Consider the following 23,779-nt stretch of genomic DNA (forward strand, 5'->3'; position numbering starts at 1 on the left):
ACTGGCAACCTTGGGCTACTGTATTGTCATCCTCTGAAAGTAGAACGCTATTCGTGGAAGCTGCTCCACATGTACTTTAAAGCTCACGCATACCTAAACGCATTCGGTCAACCTGGGAAAACATCACAGCCATAGTCATGTTTAGTGAATACTGGATTATGATGTAGATGTATCATGACAAATGACTTTTTTTTTTTTTTTTTAGTGTGACAGATATTTTTGTCTCGTGACACTCTAGTCCTTTCTGCTGCTTGTGGATCATGTCCTGTTGCAGGAACGTGGGCAGATTATGTATCACGTCCTGTTGTGCAAACGAGATAGACATGCAGGAGAACTGCTGACCTGTGCTAGACCACAGCCAGCCTTTGACTCTCTACATGGGGTCTTAGTACAGCAGCATACAGACTTTTATACAAGTATGCAGGGAATGCCTTCCAAATAAGAGGCTGTGTTGGGGTCCCTGCGTCAACAGTTCCTCGGTGATTGGGACAGAGGTTTAGTGTGAAGCAGGACCTGTGCGCATATTTTCCTCACAACTTTGAAACATTCACATTTGGCAGCTTCTCTTTTCCATAGTTTCTTACATATTCATCGGTGTGACCATATCCCTTGGGCTTTGAACATCTGACTTTGGTGATGTTTGCACTTTGCTCTACCTGCCCTTCCAAAAGAGCCACACGACAGGTTTTTGCCTTTTTAAAGGCTTCATTTAATGCACTTGCACCTAAAAAGAACAGATGTATGTCTATATTCTTAGATGTCTAAACAGCAGTTGTAGGTGCCTTCCCATCACTTCAACATGGCCCTTTTATTCAATCAGTTGTCAGGTGATCACAGCCTCCTTGAATGATGCTTATAAAAGGGGTCACACACCCCTTATCTGTAGCTCTGTCTCTCATGCCTCTTTTGCTAGGTAACGGCTGCTGGTGATCAGTGTCTGTCTGCCTTTTCCAGATCCGCTACATCTCCCAGACCCAAGGCCTGCCTGGCGATCAGATGCTCAGCATGGGCACAAAAACGTCCCGCTTCTTCTCCAAAGACTCGGACTCGCCGTACGCGGTGTGGAGGCTGAAGGTAGGTAGCCCCGCCCCCTTTCCCTCCACTCTTCCACACTCCCTTTTGCATCGCACGTTTTTCAACATTTTAAATATTCCATCCTGCGGATAACGCCAGTGAGCAGGTAGAGAAAGTGATGGCATTGTTCGGAAATAATGAATGTATGAATTTCACTCGCATTATAAGCACACGTTTTAGACTGACAGCTCAGAAATACTTTTAGTTCCCTGCAAACCCTGTTCTGGAATGACTCCTCAGTCTCATTTCATTTTTAGTCATGAGGCATTATAAGGTATTTTCAGTGAAGAATGGAGCCCAGTGCACGTTCCACTGCAGTCTTGAGGAACCTCAGAGTGTAGTAGCTGATGTGAGGTGCATAGCTGCTAGAGTAATGTTGAGCTTTGGAGTAGGGGTGGTGCTGAATCCAAATCATAGCACAAATAGCTCAGGTAGTGTGTTTTAGCAATCATTTAGTTAATACAGTTTATTTTTTAAATTTTGTTTTTCAGTAAGACAAAAGCTTGACAAATAGCTGGTGTTCCTCATAACTGAGTTTATTATAACCGTGCTTGTTTTATATTCCTGTCGGACCTGCTGTATGAGAGTCTGAGTTTGTTTCAGGCGAGGCGCCTACCTTAGTGTAGTTACTGGCTGGCTAGTTCACCTACACACTCACTGCTCCGTCAGCATGTGTGGCACACAGTTGCAGGTATCAGACGGGGGAAATGGAGTGCTATTCATAGCTATTTCTGCAAAGTTGCTGTGCCACTATTTCAGCCTAGATGCAACAGCTTATTTGACTGGGACATGATTAGGCTAGTGTAACAGCCTGTGTTGTTGGCAGTGTAGAAGTAGGTCTACAAGTTTGAAAAATCTAGGTGTCTACAGGTTCAGTTACTTCCACTCTTAGCAGGGTATATTTGATTACTCGTTTTCCAACTCCTACCCCATTTTTCAACATGAATTATTTTATTTGAATACAAGTGCAACTACAAAGATTTTGCTGCCTGAACAAATACAGATATAAATACAAATACTGGGCTCTCTGCACATCCATGCTCTGGAGTGATGTTGATCTCTGGAGTAATGATGAGCTCATCCTCTTATCCCATGTCGTGTTCCCGTAGACGACGGAGGAGCATGAGGCGGAGACTGGGATGAAATCGAAGGAGGCCAGGAAGTACATCTTCAGCTGCCTGGATGACATTGGCCATGTAAGATATCCCCAGAGCTGCAGTCAGGTGTCTGTGCCTGTAAACGCCCTGCATGTCAGCACAGGAGCAGAGATGCTACCCTGTGTGTGTGTGGGAGTGGGGAAAGTGAAACAGACCCCAAGGATAATCTCTGGTGTGTACCGGCATGCTCTGCCTCTCAGGTGAACCTGGTGCTGAACATGGAGGGCTGTGACCAGCTTGCCGAGAAGGCGGACAGACGGGAATTTGTGGACCTGCTGAAGCAGATACTGCTGATCGACGCTGAAAAGCGCATCATGCCTGCAGACGTGCTTAGCCATGCGTTTGTTACTATGCAGCACTTACTGGACTTCCCTCATAGCAACCAGTACGCAGACACCGCCTGTTAACGAAGGCTCCGCCCACTCAAGCTACATCCTGATTTGTCTTAAAGTAGTTCAGAGAACACACACACTCACCAAGGGAGTAATATTTGCTCAAATTTATTATGGATTTTGGATCATGACTGTAAAATACTGCTGACCCACATTTTTCTGTTTAAATCAACCATTTTTTATGTGATTTATAGTAGGGTTTTATTTATTTATTTATTTGATTTTGGAGCATGATTAATACATTGTGTAGTTCTGTTTACTCTCTTCATTTATTTAACCATTTATTTAGAAATCTTGGTCCTCACTAAAAACGAAAAGGAAGTGTGTTTACACAGTAAGGCATGTCTGATGATTTTTATTTTTATTTTTTAAGTCTGAATGCATCAATATCTTGGCTCACCACCCAGATCTAAGCTAAGCAAGAATCATGTAACGGGAAAAACAGATTTCAGCACAAATCTTGTCTAAACGTGTTTCGAGTGTTGAGGGGAAACGAGACCTCAGCCGCACTCCTCCTGCGAGGTGAACACCAGACTTTGTCTGATCCCGCTCTTTTTCTTCGGCAGCGTGCAGTCATGTTTCCACGTCATGGACGTATGTCACTCGAGGGGCGCAACTTATGACGCAGCAAACCGCAACAAGGCCCCGGCCCCGCTCATGAAACCCGTCACCTTACCCAGCACCCCCAACGTTACCGTCGCCTACGGCAAACTGCCCACTGTGCACTCGCAGGTAGCAAGCCCACACTTGCAAATATATACATATAAACGCTCGCAAATGCAGATGCATGCCTGAAAGGGTTTACGGCTGGCGTTTGTGTTCAAATTTGAACTTGGGAAAGCAGGTTTCCGTGATCAGCCCGAGCCCAGCTGATAAAGGTGTACACTGAAGATGTCTTCACTCAGGCAATGCTGGCTACTCCTGAACCCGCGGCCTGCTGAGAGGCTGCCAGCTGCACATTGATCACCAGGGATTCTGTGACGTGGATAATTGGAGACTCCTGTTGGCAGTGGAAACTGATCTCTCTGTCTTTCTCTCTCTCTCTCTCTTTCTCTGTAGGCTCTGCCTCCACCTGCTCCACCCGTGGTGCATCCTGGCATTCCCCTCCAGACAGGAAGTGCTCAGTTTGGATGCACTGACACGTATCAGCAAACACTCTTCCTATGCCCCCCAGCCATCCAGGGTACTGCTCCCAAAGGCATTATGCATAAAGCAAAATAGTTTCTTTGCTTTCCAAAGCGTGGTTGTATATATTCAGGTCCAGTGTCTTAAAAGGACTGTGCTTGCGCAGGTATTGGGTCGAACCCCAGCCAGGCCTCGGCCTATTCTGTTCGGATGGAGAACCCCCTTCCCCTGGTGACTCAGGCCCCAGCCATGCAGCCTTTACCTCTCCGGCCCGGAGTCATAGCACAGGTCTGAGCCTCTCTGAAGCCCTACCAGGGGTTCCAGTAGCACCGGACACATGAGTGCAGCCCAGTAACCATTTCCCACGCCCTGGCCAGCTCGTGTAGTCCCCAGCACACCTGGAACATGTGTGCAGTGATGTCACTGCCTTGGTTCAGGCATGTAGGCACGTGGGATAGAGTTTCCAACAATGTGGACTGGCTGGTGGGTTCAGAGCACTGGTTTGCGAAACGCTGGCCTTTAGAACGCAAACAGGACTGACGTCTGTAGCACCTGTAGAAGTTAAAGGACGTGTGACTGGTGGTGTGTCGTTTGCGCTGTGCTGATCTGCATTGCTGGTAAGACCAAGGAAGATCACTCATCTGTTTTCATGTTTGTTTTGGAATTGCAGCAGCCATGGTCCAACCGGACACCACAGATCCTGGTGCCAACGTGGCAGCAGGTGGCCCCTCCCCCGGTGACCCTGCCCTCCGACACCATGGCCTGCCCTCCGAGGAGAGGGGACTGGGGGTAAGCATGCGCTTCCCAGTAGGACAGGTGTGCTTCAGGGCACAGGTGGCCAGCTCTGCAGTGATTGCTTCATCTGGGATTCCTTTGCCTTTCAGTTCACTGTTCGCTGTGTTTCTTCTGTGAGATTCTGTGCCCAGGCCTCGAGAGACCCTGGGCGGTCCAGGCTTTTGTTCTGGTCCAGCACCTCACATGCCCGAACAAGATGACAAAAGGCTATAGAGGTCTTTTAATATCTGGCTGTGTTTGTGAGAAATAATAAATATGTGGGCTGGCCTGGGTTCCCCTGTGGACTAGTTACAGAAAGGCACTTAACGTAGTGCTGTGGGGTTTTAGCGCTGGAACTGGTAACTCTCCTGCATTAGGTCATGCTGCTCTGTAAACAGGCTGCCGGTTCCTACACTCTGGTGATCAGACTGATTCAGAATTACTCCGTTCAGTTTTGTTTAAGACTACCATAACATTTAACCAAGGTGTTTTCCTTTGTTTAATCATTTGGTCAGCTGATCTGTTCAGGAAAACGTTGGCCGCTAATGTTTGAACCCGGACCTTGCAGGCCTCTGAGTCGTGTTGTCCTGTGCTGCCATTTTAATGCCCATCTCTGGTGGGGGTTTTTTTATGGTTTTGCGTTTCGTGTAGGAAGGTGCGCCAGCACAGCACTCATTATGGCTCCATGATGCCACAGCCCCTCCTGGCCAATCAGTTGGCTGTATCCGCACACCAGCCCTTAAACATCGGCATCGCTCATGTGGTCTGGCCTCAGACTGCAGCCAGCAAGTGCAACAAGCCCAATCAAAATAGGTGAGTGAGTGGCTCTGTCCATATCGGGGCTAATTAATCGAGCTCCTACAGATTAGGGTTTTTGGACCAACCCTGCATTTCACCAAACGGGAGCCCTTGTTTAAGAGTTGTGGGGATTAGTTAAAGGGGTGTAGCTCTGCAGGGACAAACCAGCAGACCCTGGGGCCTAATTAACCCTCCACCTGAAATGTGCCTATATTTTAAACTAGAGTAAATCTAGAACAATTGAGTTTAAGTTACGTGTGTGTGTGTGTGTGTGTGTGTGTGTGTGTGTGTGTGTGTGTGTGTGTGTGTGTTGGTGTGTCAGGAGTGTGAATGTTTCACATTACACAGACACGCAGTCCTCAGTGTGCCTCTCACCAAAGACCCGGGACAAGCTGCGGAACCAGGAAGTGGGCCTTGGCCATCGGGTCAGGGAGGCGGAGTCACAGGTAGAGCAGGACCCAGAGCAGATAGAGGAGACGGAGGAGGTGGGCTGCTGTAAGGCAGGTCAGGCCTGCGACGAGCAGCTGTCGGTCGCCAATCAGCAGCGGAAGTCCATCGTCATCGGCGAATCCCCAAGCCCGGTGGTCAGCGTCATCAGCATAAGCAGTGTCTCGGAAGAGGAGGACGAGCCGAAGCACATGTGTTCCCTCAGCACGTGCGTCACATTTTATTGGCACATAAATAAAATGGCGGCTGTTGTCAGTCTCGTGCTGCAGAGTGGTACAGATGGCTGCTCTGCACCTGTTAGAGTAGCTCCTACACATTCTCCCAGAACATTAAACCTCTTTGCTCAAAATGGACAAAGGACATAGACAACATACCAAAGAATGTGCTATGACTATCCTGACTTGTAAATAAACACATGATCAGTTGTAGTGAAATGTTTGGCTATCCTGAATGAAACTTTGTCATAGCAGATACTCATACCAGATATCATACTTGATAGCGCTGGTTTATGACTGGTCTGTGTGGGTGTGTGTTACAGGTGTAAGGGCAGTGTGGAGTGTGAGGCATGCAAGGGCTCTCTGAACATGGAGCGCGTGTGTTCCCTCAGCAGTCCAGACAGCAGCTTGAGTACGAGCTCCTCGTCCTCACCCCAGTCAAGCCCCTCCCCCTGCAAGAGACCCAACAGGTACCCCCAACACTCCCACGCACACCTAAATCCAATCCTCTCCCCCCGTACCAGACATGCACATGTGCATGCGCACACACACAGTCACACCCAATCACAACCACTCCACCCTAAAACACACACAAACACATGAGCATGTACTCAGGTCATTTTGCTTGCGAATATTACTGTCCCCCTTTATGAAAGCATTCTTAATGTTTTGTCGTTTTGTTTCTGCTGATGCATCACCAGCATGTCGGAGGACGATGGCCACGAGAGCGGCTGTGACACAGTGGACGGCTCGCCGGCATCGGACACGTCTCTGGGGCATCACGGCAGCCCGTTCAACAACAGGCGCTTCCTCAACATCAACAATGGCGTACAGGAGGCCCGGGGACGGCGTGCCAACGCGCACACGCTCCCGGGCAAGCCGTCGGTCAAGACCGTGGTGGTCACGCCCATGAGGGTGATCAACAACAACAACCACCTTCAGCAACACCTGAACCTCCACCAGCAGCGCTGCAGCGAGCAGCATCCCACCAGCACAGGTAAACCCAGTCACTGAACCCACACAGGTGACACCGCCGCAAACACTGACCGGACGCGCACAGGTGACCTTTTACATCCTCACCACACCAGGCTGAGTGAGTGGAAATGTGGTCACAGCCTAAATATCTGCTTTCACAGGTCATAGGGGCATGACAGGAAATTACCACCGAGGCACCGTCAGGTGATTATGGGCAACGAGTGCACGCTGGACACGTGTGTCCTGTGCTCTCGGTCCCAGTGTTGAGTGAAAAAAGCCTTGGAGTTTGTTCACCTTCCTTCTCCTGTCTTCCTCGGGCCCCTCTGCTACTGTCACTCTCCCCTGTGTTGAGCTTTGTTTGCGTGCTGGTTTCCTTTCCCAGAGTGCACCTCCTCTATTCCCAGGCCACGCCCAGGCCTGCTCTTAGAGCCCTGCTGTCAGAGCGGCGCTCCACTCTCATGCCATCTCATGGCTCTGGCAGTGGCGCCTCTTCAGAGTTGGGTGACCCCTGTGTGTGCGGTAGCCTCCTACAGTTCACGACAGGGGGCCGTGTCGATCAGGAGACGCGGCAGGACTTGATATGAGAATCGTGCTTCTGTTGGTTTTTGTTTGTTTGTTTGGGGGGGGGGGGTGTTTGTCAGATGGAATTTTCATTTGACAGCCAAATCTTTTTAACAAGATCATTTGTCTGTCATTCTTTTCAGTTCATATTCAGTTACGGTGTAATTTTCTTTTCACCATGTTAGTTAGAGCAGAATTATTGTTTTTAACAAAAGCGTATTTACTGGCACTGTTCCGATGGATTTTGGAAGCCAAGGAGCAGCCCTGTACTTTAATTCTGTCTAATGTCCTAAACTGTAATTACAAATTTACAATGGAGGAGTGAAGAAATATTTGTGCAAAAAATTACTTCTTCAATGCTCTCAGGATATTCAGTTGTCCTTTAAAAAAATGTATCAAAATATCATCAAAATATAAAGGGATGACATTTCACATTTTTGTCCATGTCTTGCTTATTTTTTTCCTTGGCTGTGCTTCTTTCCCCCCCCCCCCCACCCCACCCCCATTTTGTCTTTGTGGCCCTGCTCAGGCTTGGAGTCATTGTGCCAGCCAGGCGGGCGTTGCGGCCCCAGGCGAGTGAGCCTGCACTCCACCCCTACGCTGCAGGGCACCTCCACATTCCAGCAGCCCCTGGGCTTTGGCCAGGTCTGTCCCCTTCTTGACCTTCTCGAGTTTTCTCTCTTGCTGGCTCACGTTCTCTCTCTCTCTCTCTCTCTCTCTCTCTCTCTCTCTCGTTTTTGTCATTACTGAATTATCTTGGTTCACTAAGGTGCGATCTCCTCCCCCCCCCCCCGTCAGGTCCAGCACTACGGCTCCTGTCACAAGGAGTGGAACGGCAACTACACGCAGCCGTGCCGTCCGCAAGCCTACATCCCTCCCACGGTGCACGGCCACACATTCCCCCTCCCCCACAGCAGCCCCACCCACTCTGCCGCCCACCCCCCTCCGGCCCCGCCCCCTCCTCCTCCCGCTCTGCTCTCCTACCCGCCTACCAGGCCTGTGGCCCACCTGTTGCCCTCGCCCTGTCCGGCGCCGCCCCCGGCGCCCCACCCTGTCCTGCAGCCTGCCTTCAGCCTGGTACACCAGGCCATCAGCGTGGGCATCAACCCCCGGCTGCTGCCCTCGCCCACCCTGCACCCGCCAGGACCCTTCAAAGCTCTGTTTCCAGCGCACTCGTATGTAACGTCATCCGCCTACGCAGGATTCCCCCTCAGCCCCAGCAAGCCGCCTCAGTACCCGTACATGTGAGCTGGAGCCCACAAAGCACAGCTACCCGCACTAGCACCCACCATTGACAGAATCTTACACACACACACACAACCATATACTGCTCCTTCACTTCCTCCTGGAGACCCTTATTGTGCTTTGTTTGTTTGTTTATTTGTTTGTGTTTTTGTGGAGTGGGGGGTCTTTGTTTTCTTTTAAGAATCATGTAGTTTAACATTTAAAAAATGATTAATTAGGCTGTTGCACCATTGACAGAGCTTCATAAATATCATGGAGAAAATGAACTAATGAATTGATGGAGAACTCAATTTTCACGTCTTTTTTGCACATTTGATATTGGAGGTGGATAAACCCTCAGTCATTAGGTCCTCTCCTGTACAGAGGGGTGTATCAAAGCATGGTCCCACTCTAGAGCTATTTTTCTATGTTGCCTTCTTGTGTGTGTGCTAGACCCATTGACTTTATGATGAAGCTATCCTAGTCTCCAGTGGTCGGGGCCACACTTTCATGTGCGTGTGGCTCCCCCTTGTGGTATACTGGTGTTACATGTCTGTGTTTTTGTAGTAGGCTTGTGCCCTCCCCCAGTGTTAACCCTGTGATCCTGTGTTTAATAAGGTTACCAAGCTCTGCATGACTTTGCATGGTGGAACAAAGCAGATGTGGGAAGACCCCAAACCCCTCACTCTTTCTCTGCATGTTGAGAGCATTGCATTGCAACCTGATCTCCCGAAAAGTGCCTTAAAAAAAAAACTAAACAAAAAAACAAAAACAAACGTACGTGTCTTTGGGCTCTTGCTGTCTGAGGGTTTGACCTAGGCTGCAGCACTTAAAGGGTCATATAGGTGTGATATCTGCATTAGGGCTGTCCTTTTGGTGCATTAGTTTATTCTGGTGATTTTGTACGTTAGCTGGCTTACACCATCTGTGCGTCTGTAATTGGAAATCAGTTGCATCAGTCATCCCTTTTGTCTGTTTTTGCAACGTGGCTTAGAAATAAGGTGTGTGTGTATGTGTGTGTGTGTGTGTGTGTGTAAGAGAGAGAGAAAAACCCAATTAACCTAAGTAACAACTGTACCTAGACCGTCAGGAGTGGCCATCTTTCCCACAAAAACTCTGGTCTCGTTGCCTCACCATTAGTGGGGATTAATTAGACTTTGTCCTTGGGACTGCAGTGGCTGTAACTCTGACTGCCATGAGCGTCTGTTCCTAATCTTCAACAGCCCTCACGATGAAGAAGGCTTATGGCTTTGCATCCTGTGGCTGCAGTCAGCCTGGGACAGACATCGGAAGGAAGTTTGACACTTGATGTCCTCAAAGTTTCGGTCTGTCGGGCAGTGTCTCAGATCGCGCCTTCTCCGACACGTCGACATTCGAGCAGCCCTGTGTGTGCGTGTGGCCATCACTGGTATATGGATATAGAGTGCTGCCATGGTTTGGAGCGCTGCACTGGCGGGGGTCGTGCCTGATAGGAAGGCAGCAGGGTTGACTTCTGAAGGATGGTCCGCCTCACTGGAGCGCAGGCCCTCCCTGAGGGGAAAAAAAAAAAAACGATGTGAAGAAGGAAAGTTTGAGTAATTTCATATCTGATAATCACTTGCTATTCTTTTACTTAATACTAACAGTATTTACACTGTTTAACACAACGGCAATACAATTCTTAGTGGGTGTATCCATTTTTTATTCACTGTTTTAATCCCTTTTCTTTTTTAAGAATTAGATGTGGATTGGGTTTTTTTGGGGGGGGGAGGGGGGGTTGGCATTGGCGTTAACCTGCAAATAGCTCCAGTAGTCGATTAATGTGGTTTCATGTTAGCTTGTGCAGAGGTTTCAGTATTCAGTGTCCAAACTATCGATCTGTCATTGCTGGAGTATTTAGTGCTTTTCGAGTTGTGAGCTGTGTGCAATTCGTCCTCCCCTCACCATAAGCATGTAATGACATTCGTACATTTCCATTGGTCAATGAGCTTTGTTTTTTATGCTGGCTGTTTTTAATTTGATACATTCCATCAGGGAGAAATTACATCGTTTTCTGTGTGCTTCTTGTGTTTTTAATTAGATTATTATTAGTTGTTTTTTTGTTTTGTTTTTTAAGTTAGGTGCATTAGTTCTTTAATATCTTTATAAAGATGCTTTTGCTATACCAAAGAGTAGTTAATTTCTTAAGCAAAGTAGCTACTGTTCTAGCATAGACCTCAAGCGTATTGTAGATGGAAATGTAGTCAACACATTCAGACATTTACTATGTATAAAGGTTGAGGTTCGTGTTCAGCTTTTTGGCAAGTTAAATGATTGGGTTTGTTTTTTTCCTTGAATGTACCATAGATAAGCTGCTATTCACTGATTGCCACTTCATAATAGCTGTGAGGTTAAAGTAATTAACTTTGTTCTTAGCCTTCTTATTTTTATATATGTCTGAAGACATTAAGATAGATGTGAGGTTTTTCGTTTGGTTTTACTCTACTGACTGGCATCAAAAGCATTTTAATGCCTGTGTATATTGTGCTTTTTTCTGTTTGAAGTGTCATTGTAACTACTGTATTACCAGTTATCAGTTTGGTTTGTTGTGTTTTGGGTGTGTTATCTTTTTCTTTCCACTTTATTTGTTTCTTTGTGTGCATATGTGCATTATCTGTGATGTTGTGACCTTGGGGCTCATCATTGCATATTAAATGCGTATTAGTGTGTATCTGAGTACAGTTTGATATTAGCTTTTTGTTCAAGCATAGCTTGCAGGATAGATTTAACTTTTTTTTTTTTTTTTTTCCCTTCTCCAGATATGTGACAGTTAAAGATTGACTTGCGATGCACAAGTGTACCTTCGTAAAAGCCTACGTGATGTCATCAGCACTTGTCAAATGTGCTGTTTGGGGGCAGACTGTCTGCTTTGGTTTTGATGTTTTGATCAAATGTCAGTACTTTGGGTGTCATTGTTGACCAACATGCCACCCCCCCCAAGCCTGTTTTCAGCGGGTTCTTTTTTCATGTTTCAGTCCATGTTTGTGGAACGTTTTGAATGGTGTGCACACCTTTATTTTTTTTTTTTTTTTTTTTTTTTTTTTTTTTGTTAGTGGAGTAAACATACATAAATAACACACGTGCGTGCACACAAACATGTATTTATCCTGCTCTGTAGAAGGAGCAGTGCTAAACTAGTGCCTTTCAGATGTGCTTCTGACCTTACACACAACCTGCTGTCATCCTCATCCCGCCTCTCTCTCGTTCTCCTGTCCTGTGTGCGCACTTTCCCCCGCAGGTCGTCCCATGATGTTGTGAAGTCTGTTCTTTGTTGGCTACCATGTGCTGACTCTCCCAGCCCTGACCCTTACTTTCACCTTTGGAAGTGTCCGCTCTTTGTCAGTCACAAGCCAAACATGCAATCTAGTCTGCAAATGAGATATAAAGATGATGTATGTGTGTGTGTATAAAATAATTCCCCTTAATTTAGATATTAATCAAAATAGAAAAAAAAATGTCTTTGTTGTTTTCTTTTGAGTGGGCTTTTTTTGGAGGTAATATCTTCAACAGAAGTCCAATAATGACCTGCTCTCATGCTATCAGGGATCATACTTACGCTGACTTGGCCCTTGTGTATAAGGGAAGCTTTACATCCACACACTGTGATCGCAAGCGTCAGCCCCACAGTTTACCAGCTCGTCCCACCATTTTTACAAAGCAAAGGGATAAGCAGTACCTTCTCTGCAATGGGACAAAAATTAATACCATTGTGCAAGTTAATTGCTTTAATGTACTTCATGCATATGGAGATCTGTCCAAAATAGTGGCTCTGGAGTCACCAAATCACTCATTTCACTTTTCTACTTGTAGATAAAGACGTTCTGAAGCATGTAGCACCAGGGACAATTACAAACGTCGTGTTCATTCAGACATTGTGCAGTTTTGTGCATTGCATCCAATTTATAAATCACCCTTTTGTAATCTGTCTCTGACAAGATCTACCAAAACCCAACTGAAGATGTAACTCAAATTCAGCCAGTGTTTGATGTGGGCGATTAGAGGAATTTCAAGCTAAAATCTTATCCAACTAAAATATAAAATGTTCTCTGACTTCATTTACACCAAACCAATTAGTCACATTTAAGTTCTTTGCTTGATTTTAATTTTGTCTTTTGATTTGGTTGACATTATTTTAGAGATTGTTGTACAGAAATTCAGGGTCTTTGTATTTGTTATATATGCTACTGTATAACAATTTCTCTCCTGATGTTTGGGTTTGATTGCTTTAGAAATATTAACATTTTTTTGCTGCAGATTATATTTTTAGTAGAAGTTAAGTCTCACTGCAGGTTATCAGATAATGTACTTAGACTTCAGAGCAAATGGGCTTGATTTACTAAATCTGAACTGTTACTGTTTTAATATTTGTAGGTTTTGTGGCTTTCTAATTTGTTTGCTTGTTTTTATGCTACATTAGTTTGCCATGTAGCCATTGCACTGTGCAATATTCAGTATATGAGGACTGGGGTTTTTTATGTGTAATGTCTCTTACAGGTTTGGGTCGTTATTTCTCTCTAGTTCTCAGTCATTTATATGTGACCAAGCCTTATGTGCTTTGTCACAAGAAGCGGGTTTTCCTGGTGATTATTTGGTGAGTGTCAAAGAAATGGTGTATTGTCGAGATTCACTTTGAATTAAACTATATATTGCTGCAGGCATACGCTGTGTCTAATTAATTTCATAGTATTATTTAGCTTTTTCTTGTCGTTTGCCTCAAATGTTTTGTTTTGTGATTTTTACAAATTTATTTAAAAAACTAAAAATAAATCAAAAATAAAGAAACGATAAAACAGCGCCATCACATGGATTGGGTTTAAAGCAGTCGTCCCTCATAACACATTTTTGCGTTTCCGTTTATGTAATTGAAATAATCATTTAGGCCTCACTCTACTAGAGCGTCTCTTTCCCGCGTCAAATGAATCTTATCTAATTAAATTAGAAGCTAATTCTTACATTTGCGACTACACTTATATGCATAATGAATTATGAATTAAATTCTAAACTATATTACGGCAACGGTTATTCCATTAATTTGCTTCGCATGAGCCAAAAGAAAGTTGAGGTTACGTTGCCGTGTTGTCCGCACTGATACCACAGTGAGAAAATAAAATCAGGTTTACGCTCGAACTATCCGCTCTGGGTTTTAAGGTGTCTTCCGTAGCGTATCTGTACATTTCACCAGGGAATGTAAGCATGGGCTATTATTTAAAGTGTTATCCGAATGATGCACGCAGAACATTTGCCTTCGTTCGTCACTTTCGCTTTCAGCCACCAGAGGGCGATGTTCTGGGTCCGTTGGCTTTTGGATACAGTACCTCATCACCAGTTCGCCTGCATGCTCTTTTACGCCTCAGATGCGTGAGATTTTTTGCTAACGAACTAACTTTTTTATTATTTCAGCGGCGCTGATGGCAGCGGGAGAGGTCGCTCTCCGTGTCTCGCTTTGGAGACCGGAATTGGCTTTTGCAGCCTGAAATGAGCAGCGCATGTCGTTTTAACGCGCACGGTTGATTTCGCGTCCGCCTGACGGACCGGTTGGATGTTGTGTTCCGTGGACTCGCAGCCTTAAAGTTTCCGTGCTGCCCGCTCGTCTGGACATGCAGACAATACAGCGAAGACGGCCTCGATCTTAGAAAGCCGAAAGGACAGATCAAATGTCTTTTGTGGTACTTTCAGGCCCACTGCTTAGTATATCCAGTGTAGACCGATGGCCTCGAGAAATGCGTGCACCAATCTCTGCGTTTTGGGACGCGGCTGGGATCGCAAACCTGATGCCCGAACCTGCTCGGGATGGATGAGACCGGGTATGGGCTGCAGCGCGACCTCCTCCAGCTGTCGAAAACCCCTGGGCCTGAATGGAGTGTGGAGCAAGTGTCTGGTATCGGTGGGGATTACTCTGCTCATCCTAAAGCCCGTATTCGCTATACAGGGTGAGACAATGTCTTCGTTTGCTTGACAACCTGTTTGAGTGTCTATTGTTTCCGTGCGGTTCAGTCCGATGGAAAGCGCTTTGGGCTGTAAACGTTGCTGCGTTGCTCGTTGGTTTAACAATTTTTTTTGTTTTGCTGGCAGTTTTAGGGTGCTTCGTTCTCCTTTGTCACACCACCGAATTGTATAGTTTTAATCCAGCGATTTAATTTGAAAGAGACTCACGTATCTATTTATGGCTGCCTTTTAAAATCGCAATGCGCAACATCAACTGACCACTTGAATTCGTTTAAGTTGTTTTTTTTCCCCCCATTTTATTACAGTTTTGTATAATAAAAGAGACCTCGAAAGACCTGCTGTGTGCGATCTTATTGGGGGCAAAAGAACGCGCTTGCGTTTTGTAAATGAAGAACACTGATGTGCGTGTTTTTCCCCCCTCGTTACCCGTGAAAACAGCAACCCAGCGGCGTGCGGGCAGATCGCGCTGAAGGACGGGCGGATATCGCGCGTGTGCGGCTCGCTCGAGCTCTGATGTGGCGCAGTGCTCTGCGCGCAGATGCGTGCGCCGCCGGTCTCGCCTCTGCCGTTGTTTTCATCCCGTTCGGCGAGGATTTGCGCTCCTCGGAGCAAACGCGTGATTAAAGTGACCGAAGAGGACACCGTCGGTTTAGCCGTAGCCTGTACCGTTTCCACGAAATGACACTGGAGCTCCGGTGATGGCAGCCTGCTCCTCTGTGCGGCCAGTTAGTTCATTCACACATGAGCCCAATGCAGTAGAAAGCTGCTGTTATTTACAGACGTTTGCATCAAAGACAAGGACAGTGGTCCATGTCAAATACACAAGAAAACAGATTCTTTCTTACACCTGGGGTAGAAGAAGCATTTTGACGTTATAACTCTTACATTATTTCTATTTGGTTGGGAGCAGATTGGCGTTCTAAATACTCAGTAGCTGTTTTACCGCTCTAACATACCTGGTAAAACGCGTCACGTGATTATCAAGCTTTTCATCGACTGAGTCAGGTGTGTTCGCTCAAACAATGAAACAAAACAAAAATGTGCCTGAACTGTACCTGTACCTGTACTGAGGTCTATGAATAAAGTGCATTAGCGCATTAAAGTGCACGAACCAGTGAAGCTGGGCTTCAACTGCAATATGTATACATGTTTGTTTGTGGAAAAGGGTAACTTACCTTGCCTTAGGGATTTTACGTCTATGGTGATTACCATGTGTTCTTAACAGAACATACAAAACAAATATATTTTATTTAAATATTCTCTGCCTTGGGCAATAGATGGAAAATCTCAATCTGAATTAAATATTTTTATTTTAGCATTAATTCAATATTTTACTCTAGCATATTCCAGTTACACTAGCCTCTAAACAAGCTCACCTGTGTAGTCACTTTTGAAATAGAAGTGCCTTTTATGAAGACTGTACACATTGTGATGCTGTCACATACAGTGGCGCATATGCCGTGGCCTGGAACGCCTGCACCGTATCAGCAGTGGCTACAGGGGCTTTTTATGCAAAGGGCCCAAGTTCGCTAACTCTTTCTTCACTTCATCTTTATCACACTGGGTGGGTGGGTGGGTGTGTGTGTGTAGTGGGTATAGTGTGTGTCTTCCTGCAGACATGACGGTTCGTTTTCTTCAATGCCTCCACAGTGATTCTCCAGTAAGCGAACAGGAGCCTACTGTGCTGTGTTGCCATGGGAACTGATCTGCCTAACATTTTTCCCCCACACTCCTAGTGAGGAGAGGAGTGAGTGTATTATCAGAATGACAATGATGAACTGTATTTGATCCTCCCATCTGCAAACCACCTGAGCACTCCGCTGAGTACATGGGCGGATGAGAGTTTACCTCTGAGCCAAATATGTGTGGAATGGGTCTGTGTTTTGCTTAATGGCTATGTAGAAATGGCCTGTTTTGTCACCTATCAACATGCTGTATTCGGTGTGAGAGCAGTTGCAGGCCTGCTATGCCTGTGGTTGCTGTGATGATATTTGTGGGATCACTTCAGCTCATTAGGACTCTGTCGGCTGCCTACCAAGGCTGCGTGATATGGACAGAAGATCATATTGCGATTATATTATTCCAACTCCGATATTACTGAGCACATTTTGAAAAAGGCAGTGTTACATGGTTACAAAATGACATTAAAAAAAGAAGAAGAAGCGAAGCGGTTTTAAATTGCGTGTTGCCAGCGATTTGATTTCAGCTGCAGTAACCCACAGGAAGCGCTACAAATGCTGCAATGATGAAAGCAGCGTGGTTCACTCCAGTTCCTTCTTCATGCCGTCATCATCGCTGGTCAGCCCGCAAGAAGCAAACGTATCCCTCAGGCTGCAGCTGCGTTGCTTTGACATGTAACTTAATATGTCTGCAGTAGGTGAGGCCGATAAATATCTAAAATGCAAAGAGGGTCACTTCCGCAGTTCAGCGTGGTGGACAATCCTCCAGTGTTGTTTGTTTCATAAATTTGTAACAGTTTTAAGGGCACTCATTCACGCTGTCTGGTTCTAAGCACCTTACAATTGGCACTGTATGTAACCTTATAATATAATTTGTGCTACATCTATTAGTTTTCACTTTTACTTTTGGCTTGTATAATCCATGTTTATTGCATAGACCTTAGTGTTTTTTTTATTTTATTTTGCTCTTTAAATTATCCGTTGCAATGTATCCGTTTAGGATTCATTGGCATGAATTTCACCACAGGTCTTATACACTGTATATTTCTATGTATGTGTTGAACTTGGACCTTTAACTTGCGTTATTTTGGTACTAGTAAAAGTGAGTTTTTATTTCACCCTTAAAGCATGTGTCAGCCAATTATTATCCAGTATTCCATAAAGCAATTCCACTTATGTTGCTTAACAAAGAGATGCGATCAAATGAGAAGCCCAACATGACACCTCATCCTAATGTTTTATTTATATTTTGCCTTTCTGACACCTAAAAAATAAGTAAGGAATATTTTGAGAGAAGAAAGTAAAGAATAATATTGCATAAATGTTATGAAAGATGAAACTGAACAGTCACAGAGATTGGGGTGTCAAACCATAAACATGTCTCACATCACCTCCAGGGTGTAGTTAAGAAATTGGATAAAGCTCCTTTTGCTCAAAATGAAACTCTTTTGACCTCACGTTAATCATCTTAGAAACATTCATATTTCTCTGCTTTGACCAGATATCTTATTCAATGTAATTCTTATGTGTAATTCTCATATATCCCCGATGAACCTTCTGATGGTACATCACTGTTGGTTCCTACAGCCTGTTGTTACCCTTGTGGCATTATGGACTAATGGCCTACCTCTCTAAATGATAGCAAAAGAGAGAGAGCAACTGACCCAGAATCCTGAAGCAGATTGACATAATATTCCACTGGGCTGATTCCTAGAAAGTGGAATCTTTATTACAGGAGACCTGGACTAGGAAGTTGCCTTGTCTTCATTTTCGGAGCACTTATTTACCTCTTTGTAATTACTCCCAGCGAGGCATTGAACCGTTCGGTGATGCGCTGATGTCAAGGCCGTTACAGGACCGTTTCACATCTGGCGTGCTCCGTGTCCTAACGCTTTTCTGCTTCATTACACGAAGTGTCCGCACGAAAGTAGACAGGGCCGTTCCAGCGCCGTCCGCTTGGATCCACATTTACGCTCGACCGCACTGTCTGTGCGCTGAACACGCTAAGCGCAGCCTGTGGACACCAGTTTGTTCGGTCACTGTATTTAAACGCGTGCTATATTTTTTTCACCCGCAAACCTCACAGTCTCAGAAGTAACTTTCAGGACGCACTAACTGTTTGACTTCTGGACGCGAGTTGCCAGGCCTGGCTTTGTCTGCACGCCTCCCATGGACGTTAGTGTTGTTAGATTGACGCAGGCACCCGCTACCTGGTGCCGTGACTGGCGGTGAGTCCGAGCCGAGCGCACTGCTGAATCACACACCTTCCCGTCCCTCTTTTTACATCGCCTGGCTTCTGGCAGTAGGACGAAAAGAATATTAACGCGACGGGCTTTGCGGTCTATTAAGTAACAACGTTAAAACGATGCATCGAGCATTTAATGCATATTTAATACAGGCCTGCGATTGTGCGCCGCAGTCAGTGTAAATACGTGTTGACGGGGATCAGTACAGGGGATGACCTTGAATTTATCTGAAACATATATTCTCTATCGATTGAAAATTCATATTACAACAATAAAAAGGATTCTAGACAATGTTGATGCAATTTTTGTTATGTGGTACCATTTTCTTTAACTGTGTTCTTCAGAGCTGACTATATCCACTTTATCCAGATCAATCAAAAAGGCTTAATGGAAATTTTGTCTGCTACTCAGAACATCTGCATTTTCTTCTTTTTTTTTAACCTTATGTGCTACCTCAGACTAGAGCATCTGAGGGGGTATTGAAAAATACCTGTGAAAAAGGTCGTGTTCATCACACCTATTATGTAATGCACGGGGTTGATCCGGCTGAAGGCACGTTACATCTTTCTTGCCGTGTTATCTGCACCACAGATCAATATGTTGCCTTAAACACACCTGCCCACATCCATGCTTGTCCTTTTCTGAGAAAACAACAGTCAAATGATGAACTTTGGTTAAATCTGTATGATGCACCAAGAAAATGAAAGCCCATTTTATGGTCATACTTGAAATCAGGCCGATGGGCGAAGTTTAAGATTAGATGGGCGGGGCATCCGAGTTGGTGGGCAGGGTTTGTCATGCAAAGTCTACGTGTAATTCAAAGAAATGCTTTTATTTTGTTTTTGTTCAGTGCATCGGATGTAAAACTTACACTTTTTATGTGTTTAGTGATAACTGTTAATATTGTGTTTTTGCTTTGCTAGAGGCATTCATCGTTTGCATAGTTTACTGTTGGATTGTTGGTATGAATTTGTAATGTGAGCCTTGAATGAGACTTGGCTGGTGGTAGTGATTATGGTTGTGGTTGTGTGTAGTGGAGGTGGTGGTGGTAGTGTGTGTGTGTGTGTGTGTGTGTGTGTGTGTTTGTGTGTGTGTGTGTGCGCGTCAACCAAGACCATGGACTTGCATTCTCCGAACGCTCCTTGGAAACTCACATGCGTATTTTCTGCATGAATTAGACATGCAACTTCACATCACTTTCTGGTGCCTTTACGCTTCCTTTCAGCCTGCCAGTGCAACCACGTCCGTACTGAAATGAGTCGGAGGTCTCGTGTTCAAATAATTGTCCCTTTTCGTATGTCACGTGACATTCCGTTACTCTGCACATTTGTTCCACACAGCATCCTCCAAACAAGGAACTTCTCAGCTCTTTGTCTGTGAATGTTCAAACCAAGATGCAACATTCATTAAATAATAATAAAAAGACAAAATATAATCGAGTCATCTTCGTTTATGAGTATCACACAGGTCAACGTATGGGTCGTGGTCCCATAATAAATTACATTTATTTATTTTAATAAATACATTTTAAAAAATGGTGGTGTGATAACAAAAGAACAGGACTGGTAATCTTGGTCACCAGGAAACAATAATGTGACGTGCACAGTGGGTCACATGACTTCATTCGGATATGATCACGGAGACCCTGTAATACCGAAGGCTGCAATTCCGTCCTGAAACCCATGTTTTAAAGAGCCTCGATTGCCCTCCTCTTTCCCCAGACGTCCGTGTGGCTCAGAGATGAGCACTAGCCTGGATGAGAATGAAAGGGAGAGACAGGCAGAGAGATACAGGAGCGAGGGGGAGCTGGAAAGAAACCGCGAGCCCTCGTTCACGTTTAGTGTGGCTTCATTCACCTGTCTAGCCTGGCGGACAGGCGGTCCAGCTAAGAAACACTCCCGATGTCTTCCCTCCACGTCATTCAGCGTGATGAGTTGACGTGACGGAGGTGTAACACAGACCCCCCCGGCCGGAGCCCAAGGAGACAGGTACTGGGAAAGAGTTTTGATGTGGTGGCTCAGAGCAAGAGTGTTGCAGTGTTCTGCTGCACTGGTGTGGTACAGACCCGTGGGGCGACTGTTAGCCTGGCTTCATGATGTCCATATTGAAGCCCTTCTGGACCGTTCTCCGTGCTCTGCTGGTCTTTTTCCTGTCTGGGTCTTATTTCCAGGTGACTGGGGGACCCCTTTGCCTCATGTGTTCCATACTGAGGTGCTTCTGTCTCGTTGTGGCTGGCTTGTCGGAGTCGGGCCTTCTTGTTTCCCTGTCTGCAGACAGATTTGGCATGGACTTGGATCTACCCCGAGCCCTGTCCTGGAGTTACACTTGTCTGGGATGGAATGCTTATCCGGATCTCTTCTGTGCTTTCCTCAGTATTTCATGGCATGGCTTTTCAGCAACACAAATGAAAGGTTGTTGCCACGGCCAAAGCGGGACATTATTCCCGTGTAGACAAAATTCTGCACAGCAAATATTCTTGCATTCCATGCGAGGATGGCAGTAATGCTTATCCAGTTATATTCCGGATTCCTTTATCGTGATGAATGAGGAAGGGAGGGTGTTTCTTAGCCCACGACGGTTTTATGGACAAAGTTCTTCTGGTGTAACTGACAGAATTACATGATGTAGTACAGACAGTAACTGTCATCACTGTAACAAGACTATATAGTGCTTTTTAGTTAGTGTAGTGTAAAATGTTAAAATGTTGTTAAATAGCGCAGTTTGTGCAAAGACGCAGACAGTCTGTGGTCCGAAACACTCTAAACCCAAAACGCTCTAATCCCTAAACCCAGACCCAGTACCAAAAACTGTATTTTTTAACATTTACGGCTAACGCAGACTGAGATGCCACTCTTATTGCCCGTTAAGAAAATGTGAGTCCTTTCACGAGGACTGAGGTCGTATGTGATGGAGAGATGTATCCCTCTTTCCATCAGAGGCCGTAACAGTGGGATCTTCAGCACGTGTCGGCAGGTGACGCAGACACAGCGGCTGCAGGCGAAATCTTTTAACTCATCTCCTAAATCTGCTAGTCCTGCCAGTGCTCTTCCTCCATCCCTCCCTATGACTTATCCACTGATGTATCTGTACTCATGGAGGCAGGACGCGTGTGGATGTGTGTGTGCTGTCACACTTCTAATTATCTTGTTCACAGTGTACACAGCTACACTGGAGCCTGCGGGCTATTCTGGACCCGGTGCTGATTTAAATCTAACCCATGTTTTCTTGTTACGACAGTAAATGACCGAATCTTTTTTTCCCCTCTGGAAACACTGTGGTACGACTGAACCGCTGTGGTGTATAGATTTTTATATGCATCCAGTAAGTCAAAAATCCAAAAACATACTAGAGCTAAAGAAGAACACTTGAAAAATGAATTCCTTTATTCAGAAGCCCAATCATTACTCTGGAGTCTCTGTTTATGCTTTGTCTTCCTCACCTTGATTTCAGTGTCATGTTGAAATTATAAGCCTGTTGTTGTTGTTTGTTGATTTTGTTTTCCTCCTGTTGGTTGGGTACTCGGCCTCTGGTCTCCTCACGTGACATTGCTGACCCACTTCTCCAAAAGCTGTCTCAGTAATCGCAGTGTACGGGACTACCTGTGACTCTGGCTTGTTAACCGAGAACTGACCTCCGGCTTGCATCACACTGGTGCTGGCATATGTGCAATCTAAAAAGTCATTATGCATCATTATTCTGGCACACTTTACATGTGGTATAGTTCATTCACAGTTTGTCTTCTCAGCTTACCTGACAGGATGGATCCCAAACTAGTGATGAGTCTGATCCACGATCCTCTGGGGCTAGTTGCAGCAGGATCCATGATCCTCTGGGGAGCTTGAGCTAAGTACTGCTAGTTAACAAGATACTTCCTGTGCCAGGCTGGTCATGCAAGCCAAATAAATGTACATTCAGGAATTCCTTCTGACAATATACTACCACAAATATGACTGCTAATCAAAACAGATGGAAAACTAGTAACTAGTCACTATTTTGTAGTTATTTATAGACATGTTCCTCAGTTGGAGCTGTCAAACTCTCGTCCGGCGTACAGAGTTATAGGACTAGGACTGCACAGGATTCATATTTGGTCAAAAAACACACTTTGCTCTGCAGCTGTCATATTCAGCCCTCACAAGCCTACTGTAATTCCCATGTACAGTGGGTTCAGGAATTATTTGGACTTATTGCACCCTCTGTGTTGTGAATTTGATTTGGATTTAATATAATTGCCATTTTTACCCATCGGTCTACACTTATTTAACCATGATGACAAAGTGAACAAATGTTTTTAGAGTTTTGAAAGTTAAAAATCAAAAACTGAAATCCAAAAGTATTCAGACCATAAATTCAATACTTTGTCGAAGCCCCTTTGGAGCAGTTACAGCTGCTGGTCTTCCTGAATACATCTGTACAAGCTTAGCATGTCTGGATTTGGGCAGGTTATCTAGGTCTTCAGGGCAGGTCCTCTCAAGGTTCATCAGACTGGATGGCAAATATCTGTAAACTTCCATCTTTAGGTTTCTTCAAAGATATTCGATGGGGTGTGAACCTGGTCTTTGCCTTGGCCATTAACCGATTTGCCCCGAAGCCACTCCAGTGTTCTTTCGGCTATATGCTTCGAGTCATCTTCGTGCTGAAATGTTTGCATGCTCTCTGGAGGCAGTTTTCTTCAAGGATGTACCTGCATTTGGGTGCGTTCATCTGTCCTTCAGTTGTTACCAAGTGGCCCATCATATGCTTTTATTCAACAGTGGCTTCTGTCTTGCCACTCGACCGTGACGGCCTGATTCATGGAGCTCCCCCATCTCGGACCAGAGCATTTGGAGTTCTTTACCCATTGGGATATTTCTTACCTCACTCACCAACGCCCTTCTTGCACGGATGCCCAGTTAGGAAGAAATTATTGAGGTTCTGTGAACTACCACAGTCCTAGGAATACTCAAAGCCGTAGATATTGTTTTATATCCTTGACCCGATCTATGCCTTGCCACAATTTGATCACAAATTAGATTTTTGAAAGTCTAACTTATGGGTCACTTTGTCGTTCTGGGTGATTTAATTATAGACTGATGGGTAAAAATGGCAGTTCTATACATTCAAAGTCAAATCCACAAAACAATAGAGTGTGCACCACGTAAATCCACT

The 23,779-nt window shown here is 45.2% G+C and overlaps 2 protein-coding genes across 6 annotated transcripts in view; both read left to right on the top strand.

The window, feature by feature from the left end:
- hipk3a (homeodomain interacting protein kinase 3a) overlaps positions 1–13,418 on the top strand; it is a 32,376-nt gene extending 18,958 nt beyond the window's left edge. The window contains exons 4-16 of the mRNA XM_035532000.1: positions 955–1,074; positions 2,184–2,270; positions 2,432–2,616; positions 3,190–3,355; positions 3,683–3,806; positions 3,915–4,036; positions 4,419–4,537; positions 5,174–5,335; positions 5,643–5,975; positions 6,306–6,452; positions 6,684–6,979; positions 8,048–8,163; positions 8,317–13,418. Of these exons, the coding sequence (XP_035387893.1) occupies positions 955–1,074; positions 2,184–2,270; positions 2,432–2,616; positions 3,190–3,355; positions 3,683–3,806; positions 3,915–4,036; positions 4,419–4,537; positions 5,174–5,335; positions 5,643–5,975; positions 6,306–6,452; positions 6,684–6,979; positions 8,048–8,163; positions 8,317–8,766 (2,427 nt within the window). The 3' untranslated portion in view covers positions 8,767–13,418. The remainder of the gene's footprint in view (positions 1–954; positions 1,075–2,183; positions 2,271–2,431; positions 2,617–3,189; positions 3,356–3,682; positions 3,807–3,914; positions 4,037–4,418; positions 4,538–5,173; positions 5,336–5,642; positions 5,976–6,305; positions 6,453–6,683; positions 6,980–8,047; positions 8,164–8,316) is intronic.
- A 537-nt stretch (positions 13,419–13,955) lies between these two features.
- kiaa1549la (KIAA1549-like a) overlaps positions 13,956–23,779 on the top strand; it is a 46,163-nt gene continuing 36,339 nt past the window's right edge. For all 5 annotated transcript variants that reach the window (XM_035532392.1, XM_035532394.1, XM_035532395.1 and 2 more), the window contains exon 1: positions 13,956–14,690. In XM_035532392.1, coding sequence (XP_035388285.1) covers positions 14,468–14,690 — 223 coding nt within the window. In that variant the 5' untranslated portion in view covers positions 13,956–14,467. The remainder of the gene's footprint in view (positions 14,691–23,779) is intronic.

This window comes from Electrophorus electricus, chromosome 12 (genome assembly GCF_013358815.1).
Source record: "Electrophorus electricus isolate fEleEle1 chromosome 12, fEleEle1.pri, whole genome shotgun sequence".
Lineage (NCBI taxonomy): Eukaryota > Metazoa > Chordata > Actinopteri > Gymnotiformes > Gymnotidae > Electrophorus > Electrophorus electricus.